At 40.4% G+C, this 8,808-nt stretch overlaps 1 protein-coding gene across 4 annotated transcripts in view; it reads left to right on the forward strand.

Moving 5' to 3' along the window:
* The window catches only part of XIAP (X-linked inhibitor of apoptosis), a 35,838-nt gene that overhangs the window by 20,001 nt on the left and 7,029 nt on the right, over positions 1-8,808 (forward strand). For all 4 annotated transcript variants that reach the window (XM_075007431.1, XM_075007430.1, XM_075007428.1 and 1 more), the window contains 4 exons: positions 2,499-2,598; positions 3,106-3,184; positions 6,874-6,907; positions 8,602-8,805. In XM_075007431.1, coding sequence (XP_074863532.1) covers positions 2,499-2,598; positions 3,106-3,184; positions 6,874-6,907; positions 8,602-8,805 — 417 coding nt within the window. The remainder of the gene's footprint in view (positions 1-2,498; positions 2,599-3,105; positions 3,185-6,873; positions 6,908-8,601; positions 8,806-8,808) is intronic.

Below are 8,808 nucleotides of genomic sequence, written 5' to 3' on the forward strand. Positions count from 1 at the left end.
TTTGGGTTGGGTGGGGTGGGGGTTGGAGAGGGTTAAAGGCTGGGGACAGTTTGGGGCCATGAGCAGGAGGGAGGGTTAAAACCTGGTAGCAGGTTGGGTCTGTGGGGCAGTCGGGGGAGTCAAGGCTGCAGCTGGCTGGGTCCACAGGGAGGCCAGGGTGTTAAGGCTGCAGTGGGTTGGGTCCATGGGGCAGGGTGGGGTTGGCTAAGGCTGCTGCAGATTGGGTCCATGGGGTTGGGGCGGTGGTTAAGGCAGCAGCAGGTTGGATCTGTGAGGCTGGCAGGATTTCAGGCTACAGGGGGTTGGGTCTGCGGGTCAGGCTGTGGCAGGTTAGATGTGCAGGGCCCAGGGGAGAGGGGGTTCAGGCTGCTGTGGGTTGGGTCTGCAAGGGAGGGGTGTAAGGCTCATATTAGAGGTCGGGGGGGAGGAAGTTCTCTCATCTAGTGAACAAAGGTAAGTATAGGTGTCCCTGGTTTTAGCGAGTACTCATAAGGAATGTACTCATTTAACGAGGGACAAGTCTATAAAATAAAGAAATGACATTCAGTGGCAACTGGCAACTCAAGATTTCTCTTACTGCAGCTTTCTATAGTATATACTTGAGTGATTCTAAACATAGTTAACTAATTAAACAAACCATAAGGATAAACTAAGCTAAACATTTTTTCTGCCAACATCCAACACTGCAAGCAACTTGGGAATTTAGTTGTCAAATCACACTTCTAAAAGACAGTATCTTGAAGAATGATGCCTTGTAAAGTAAATTATTTAACTTATTAATGAGTCATGTCCACATCTTTCTCCCAATAAAGTTTTTCCTTAGAATGTTTCATTCTTGCAACTAGGCCCTGCATCGATTTCTTGCACTGTTTACGCTTGACACATTTTTCTTCTTTACCCAGGGAATGAATTTCTTCAAAATATTCCCAGATGATATCTCTCTTACACCACCCATAAGTGTTTTTTTTTGTGGCAAAAGTTTAGGGGAATATGGGAAACCATATGTGCACTGAATGTCTTCCCTTTTTCTTTGAGTCTATGCCACTGTTCCTTTCTTTGGTGCCTCTGTCCTTTCCTATATATTGTCTCTGTCTTCAGGACAATGTTTTGATTAGCTCCTCTGCTGCACTTGGCCAAGGTCCATGAGCACATAGGCATAGAATAAAAACGATCCTGTGAAACTTGTGTCTTTCTATACATGTTGCTTTTTAGTTTGCCAAGAAACAGAAATTGAAAGACCAGAACTTGGAAGAACCAAGAGTTAGTAGTTAGGCTGGACAGACTTGACTCTCTAGAGCCATTAATTCATTTTAATGTGACTAAATGTACAGGTGGCATGTTTATGATGTGATTTAATTGTAACTTATTTTTAAATAATCTGATTTCAGTAAAATCAGATTTTTTTAAATTATTTTTAATTGCCAGTTTTTTTTCCTACCCTGGGATATATGCCAGTTCAGATTTTGGCTCTTCAACAATGATTGACATCATTAAAAAGTTGTCATATTAAAAAGAATGAAACTCTGTTCCATACCTGTCCTGTCCGGTGCTGTCCTCAAAAGAGGAACTCTGGTTTTGTAGTTACACACAAGGCCTAGGAACCAGGAAATCTGGGTTCTCTTCTAAGCTCTGCCATTATTTTTTTTTATTTGTGTTACAGCTGAAGGTGTGGTTGCACTCAGACCCAGAGGCTCCTGTCACGATCAAAGGCCCATTGTGCCTAGTTGCTGTACAGACACTTAGGTTGTGTCTACACTGAGCTGTGCTGCTGGCAGCGTAATGCAGAGGAGGGATCTCACTGATGCAAATAGATGCTCATTTGCATATTCACAGCTAGTTTGCATAGTCATGCAAGATGCCCTGCTGGCAGAAAACAAGCAATGTAGACATAGTCCTGCTGGTGAAAACCCTTTTTGTCAGCAGCCCCTTATGCCTGGAAAAAATCAGGGATAAGGGGCTGCTGACAAAGGAGGTTTTTGCCAGGAGAACCACATGTACATAGCTTGTTTTCTGCTGGCAGGGTGATCTCACATGACTGTGCAAATTAGCCATGTGAATATGCAAATGATGCTTTTTTTCCCTACCATCTTTGTGGGGAGTGGTTTTTATGGCCAACTTAGAGATGAACATGCTAACAAGAAGCTATTGGTAATAGACTTGTAAACAAATAGAAACTTTTCTGATAGCTGTATAAGGCCAAATAAAATTGAGTAAAGCAGTATTGGTGTGTAAACTTGGTTTTGTAAAGTTTTATTGAAGTGAAAAATAGTCTGAAGGAAGCTACTTTGTTTTCCTTACTATTTGCTATCGCAGATCACACTGACATGTAATTTAAAATATTTTTTTATTCTTAGAGGCTCATTATGAAATTGACACATTTTTGGTGCTTTTGTCAGTAACAAGACTTGCTGAAGCATTTTTTCTCCGTTGTAAGAACAAATATTTGCATATTCATCCTTTTATTTTACAAGTATATAACGTCACACTTGTCCCTTTAGGCAGTGGTGATAATGTTGTGTGCTTTCACTGTGGTGGAGGACTGCAAGAGTGGCAGCAGAATGAAGACCCTTGGGAGCAACATGCCAAATGGTTTCCTGGGTAAGCTACTTTTTACTGTATTTTCTTGTTGTACATTCTTTTTTATTTACAGTATGTTGCATCTGCAGCAAAGGGAGATTGTACCACCATAACCTCAAAAGGCTCATTTTGGCTAAGCATTGAGTGATTTGGTTCATTGTTTACAAAAAAGTCGAAATAATTTGTTATTTAGAAGATTTTTCTTGTTTACAACAACTGTTTTTTGTTTATAAACCAGTGATTGTGGCTGCCACAAGCAGCGAATGTAAAGTTGTGTGTTTTCAATTGTTGTGACTCAGTGAGAAACAAGCATTGTTGGTGAAGCACCCCTTCCTTCACAGTCATGTTTTTAAAATGTATAAATGACATCTAAGATTTCCATTACATTTTCAGAGAGAGAACGTCAACAGCAGAAATATTCTTTGAAATGCATAATTGCCCAAATCCTCTTTAAAAGTGCATGTTCTGCTTTGTTTCTGTTCCCATGTGTACAATGCTTTTTGTAATTAAAATCTTTTGTGACTATAGATGCAAATATCTGGTACAAGAGAAAGGCCAAGACTTTATAAACCACGTTCACTTAACACACATACGGAGGGATTCCACAGTAAGTTGTCTTTTTTCATTATTTGCTGTTCTGGTCTACAGAATTATTTTTTAAAACATTAATTACACATAGCATTGTGTAATTTAAAGTTATCTCACAAAAATTAATCATGTGAATCCAGAATATATTCTAGTGATTGTAAATTCCTTTCCATACTGCTTTGATGATCAATAGGAAGTGGAAGGGATTCTGTTACAATCTATAAAGAGTTTTGGAACAGAGCAGAACAAGAACCACTTCATGTTCAAAACAAGAGAAGGAAGTGGGGGGTCACTAGGCCACTCAGAAAACCACCATCCAGTATAGTCCATCAAGCTCTGAAACGGAACACGCAAGGAAAATGCAAAAGAGTAAGACCTCAGACAACATGGAGGAGATTAATGGACAACAATTGGGGTGTTCCTGGGGTCAGCTAGAAGTTTTGTCCTGAGACAGAGTGAAGAGTAGGAGATGTGTAGATGACCTGTGCTCCACCCACAGTATAAGGATTTAAGTCAAGTCAACGTCTGCAATATGAGTAGGGTACTTCAAATTCATGGCTGTGAAAAATATATTGCAGACTGTGAAATCTGATTTTCTCCCACATAAAATGTGGCTGTTGTAAAGAAGGGACAGGTCTAGGGATTCCCTATCTGGACACTCCTACCACATGCCGAGCTCTGACTGCTGAGCCTGACCCAGGCTGGGGATGGACAGGACTTTCTCCTCCCCTGCAGAGGCTGCTCCTGGAGCCAGGTCAGATCCACCTTGGGGAACCTCCCCTCGCTGCACAAAGCCCTTCATTTGGGCATAGGGTAACACCTCTCCCCATCTGCCCCGCAAACCTCACTTCTGTGCTGGTGCTGCTACAGACTTTAGAGCTTGATGCCTAACCAATGGTCACTATTTTCCAGCTGCCCATGACAGTAGCTCTCCTCCCAGCAACAGCCCAGAAGTAACATAATCCTTCTACAGTAGCTTTATGGCCCCCATTCAGGATCAGGACCCCACAGTTACAAAATATGAAATTTCAGGTATAAACATCCGAAAACATGAAACTGACTATTGTTAAATCCTCTGACAGTGCAAATGATTAAAATGGACAATAAATTTGAGTAAGCCCTAAATATAACACCCTAAGATGGTATTCCATCTTCTAGCATTCCCATTGCATATTTGGGTTAGATCTTTTGGTAAGTTTGTTTGCTCCTTGGACCACAAATAGAGAGGAAGATGCAGGGCATCTCATAAATCTCCCAGTTGCTGGCTGTGTCAGGGTCAGCTTGTCCAGTGCAGCCTCAGAGGAGCAATAGGAGTATGGTGCCAGCATAACAAGTACACCTCTCAGGCTCCAGTACTGCAACGGGGCAGACCATTGCCCTTGTTCCTGTGCCAGTGCTGGAGGCACCTTGACAGGTTCCTTGGGTAGGAAGCAACTTGCTTTTTATGGGGCAAGGTCTGACCTGGCCCTCCGACTTGGGGGAATCCCATAGAAAAAACAAATGCTGGAGTGCAAAAACTTTCATCCAGGGACTTTGAGCTGGACAGTCAACTGAGGACCCTTCTCATTGGAGGCTGCTCAACAGCCAGCCTCCCAACAGCCATTAGGTCCTACTTTTCAGATACAGTTTCAACCTGTGGGACTCCCAACAGGAAGCTCAAGGAGATAGGAGATCCTCTCGCAGGATTGGGCTCAGGAGTTTTGTCTCCTGGGCAGAAGGGTACAAGGCTGTGGCCAGAGGTGCTCTCCAGATGACCTGGGATGCCACAGACGTGGTGTCCAGCGTGGTTACGTCTGTGATAACTGTGAGGTGCATTTCCTGGTTGTGCATCTCTGGGCTGCCCCAAGAGATGCACACTGTTTTCCAAGACCTCCCTTTAGAGGGAATGGGGCTCCTCTCTGAGCTGACTGGTGCAAGACTCCACAGTCTTAAAGACTCCTGTGCCACCCTCCATTCTTTGGGATTTTGTACTTCTCAGCTGCCTATAAAGCGATTCTGCTATCTGCCTCCTCCAGGAAATCTCTAGGACAGCCACCTGGTTGTCTGTCTATATCTTTACATTCTACTACATGTTATCCAGGTCTGAGATGATCCTAGCTTTGGTAGAAAAAAGCATACGCTGAACCCATCACCATAGCTATTGCTTGTGAGTCACCTAAAATGGAACTAACAGGAGCAAGCAGGCTTATATAGAATGAAATGAACACGGGCAACACATCTGAAAGAACATCAGCTACAAAAAGATAGATAACTCTTTATTTTTCTTTGCAACTCCTTGACCATACGATAAGGCCATATTGAATCAAACCTACGGTACATCTAGCACACAGTTCTGTTTTCTGACAATGGCTAATGCAGATGCTTCAAAGAAAACAAACAGAAAAATCATCGTGACCCCATCCGCTGTCATCCATTCTCAGCATCTGGTGGTCAGAGGCTTAAGAACACAAAAATCATGTGGTTGCGTCACTGGCCATTTTCTCCATGAACTTTCTAATCTTTTTTTTTTTTAACCCAATTATACTTTTGTGCAAGATCCCGTCAATAACTTCTACAAGGATGACTGTTGTGTCAGGAAGTACTTCATCTTTGCATTAAACTGCAGCCTATTCACTTCATCACATAACCACTAGTTCTTGTGCTATATAAAGAGATAAATAACATTTCCTAATGCAATTTCTTCACATCTCTCATGTTTTTATTGTCATATTTCCCCCCTTGGTTATCTCTTTTTCTAAGCTGAATATTCCCTGTCTTTTTAACCTTGTCTCATAGAGAAGCTCTCTATACCTCGCCTTTTTTTTCCTTTTGTTTTGCCCTTCTCTGCACCTTTTACAATTTTAGTATATTGTTTTTTGAGATGGGATTATACAAGCTACACAGTATTCAAAGTGAGGGCATACCATAGCTTTATGCAGTGGGATTATAATCGCTTTCTTATTAGCAGTCCCTGTCCTAATGGTTTCTAACACTGTTGCCTTTTTTGACTGCTGCTGCACATTGAGCACATGTTCTCAGATAACTATCCACAACTCCAACTGTTTTTCTTGAGTGAGTATAACTAATTTAAACCCCATCATTTGGTATGTATAGTTGGGACTGTTTCCCAAAATGCATTACTTGATATTTATCAACACTGATAAATGCCCTTTGGTTGTCTGGTTTTGTGAGGTCTCTTTGAAACTCTTCAGTCTGCTTTGGAGTTAACCAACTTGAACAATTTTGTATCGCCTGCAAACTTTGCCATTTCTCTGTTTATCACTTTTCAAGATCATTTATGAATGTTGAAATGATCATATACATGTTTGATAGGATGAGATGAGATTTATATGTATTGTTTATGACAGGATGATCTGTTTCTGCCACCACTGGCATCGAGTGACCTTAGGCAAATGACTTCTGTTCTCTGTGCCTCAGCTTCTTCATCTGTAAAGTGGGGATCATGATGACGACCTCCTTCATAAAGTTCTGAGGTTTGGGGATAAGTGCTGTAGAAGAAGTAGGTATTATTTAAGCATGTCCATTCCTGTTGAAGGAGATGAATAATCAAAGATATGATTTCTATTGAATCTCATCTAAGTCATTTTTATGTACTCAGCGTGAAGAAGGCAATAGCCTTTTCCTTACTCTTTTTCCTCACCACTAGTCAGGAATTTAGGAATCTTCTTTGTTTGCAGGGCACCTAATCTATGTTTGGTCTTTTTTTAGGTAGAAGTTACTGAGAATACATCACTGCTTACAGGTATTAGTAAAACCATTACATCTATGTGTTCTTAGTGTGCATTCCTCACCAATTCTGTTGTTGTGGCTTATGTTTGTGGAGAGAGAGAAGCTCATTTTGAAGGTGATGCTGTTATGTTTTATGGAGGAAAAGGAAAGCTAAAATATTAAATTATGCTGTTCTATGTCCTTGCTTTCAAACAAATAACAAGTACAACAAATGGATAAACTGCTGAACAGATAATGTAATTTGTGTAAATTTATCATTTCATTAACCTTCAGTTTAAAAAGAAATCAGTGCATAAGTTCCAACCTTCATAAGGGAAAAAAGCTAGTGTTTTGTGAGTGGCCAAATACTGGCACGGGCGTGTGTAAAAAGGGTGTAGACCCCAGCAGAAGTACATGTAACTTGTAGTTCCATTGTTTAGCTATGTGGATAGAAAATACATCTTTACAATTACTGAATTATTAAGACTATAGAAGAAAATCAGGGAATGCTGAAATTATGTGGGTTCCTTGTTGCATGAAAATATCACAAATACTTGGGACGGCTTAAATAAGAGTAGGGTGGTAAGCAATAAGCAACACACAGGCGAGGAGCAGTTCACCAGAGTTAGCTCCTAACAGGCCACCAGATGCTTTATTTACCCGTGTGGCTGTATAATGCTCCCATCGACTGTGTTCTTGGCCAGTGAGAGCCACAGGAAGCGGTGCAGACTGTGACCCACTGCTTTCTGCTGCTCCCATTGACTGGGAATGGCTAGCCATGGCCAGTGGACGTTGCAAGTGGCTATACCTGAAGACATGCAGGTAAATAAAGCATCTGTTGGACCTCTGAGGCTAATCCTGGTGAACGACATCTGACCTGCAAGCTGCTTATTGTCAAGCCCTAAATAAGAGCCTAATTGTCTCTCATCTGTGCAAAATGTTCTGGTACTCTGTCTTATAAACATAAAACAAAAAATAGTGATGAGTATAGCAGTAGGACTATCTTACAGCTACTTTAAAATATTTAGATGTTAGGAAAAAAAATGTACCCTTGATTTGCAGTGATTCCACAACTTATATTTATGAAATATTCTGGAGGATAAGTGTCTTAAAGTATATTCACATACAAATGGGAAGTGAAGGACAGATGTAGTAGAAAAATCATTTCCTAATGTTATATATGTATCTGATGAGAGGGAGGAATGCATTAGATATTACAGTACTATTGACAGTTTTGCTTTTTTTTTATTCTTAATAAACTGACGATCTGCTTATTGCCTATGTATGGATGGGTTATATTTTTTTCTAAATTGAAAGTAAATTACATAAAGCTAGGTTGTACTTATGGATGTAAGCAAAATTATCAAGATAAATCTTACCATACCTGAGTGCAAATTACGATTACTGTTATGTGAAGAAATAGTCAGTGTTAAAAGATATGCTGAAAATTTCAGGTAACCGCGTGTTCTGACTATAAAATCTAGGCGTCTTTGTAATACAAATAGGGTGGCGAGTGGAAGGGTTGGAAATACAGCAAATCTGTGAGGCATCCTATTTGTTGGATTTATTTTACACAATTCAAAATTACAAGTTGCAAAACCAATAATCAGAGAAATTTAATGTTCTTACTTTTGGTTGTATAAAGTTATTCAGAAAATTACAGTGAACATTGTTGACTGTCTAATGTGCTTTTGGTTAAATTGATTTTTCCCTCAATGTTTGTTAAAGATGATGATCTCGTACAAAACCAGTTGGTAAAGGATGCCATTCATATGGGTTTCACTTTGTCTGAGATAAAGAATATTATGGAGAAGAAACTGCAGACATCTGGAGAAAACTATGGATGTGTTGACGTTCTAGTTACGGATTTAATAAATGCACAAAAAGAAAGTGTATGTGAAGAAGTATCCAGTGAGTGCTCACAACAGAAAGGTG

The sequence above is a fragment of the Carettochelys insculpta genome, chromosome 13, assembly GCF_033958435.1.
Source record: "Carettochelys insculpta isolate YL-2023 chromosome 13, ASM3395843v1, whole genome shotgun sequence".
Taxonomy (NCBI): domain Eukaryota; kingdom Metazoa; phylum Chordata; order Testudines; family Carettochelyidae; genus Carettochelys; species Carettochelys insculpta.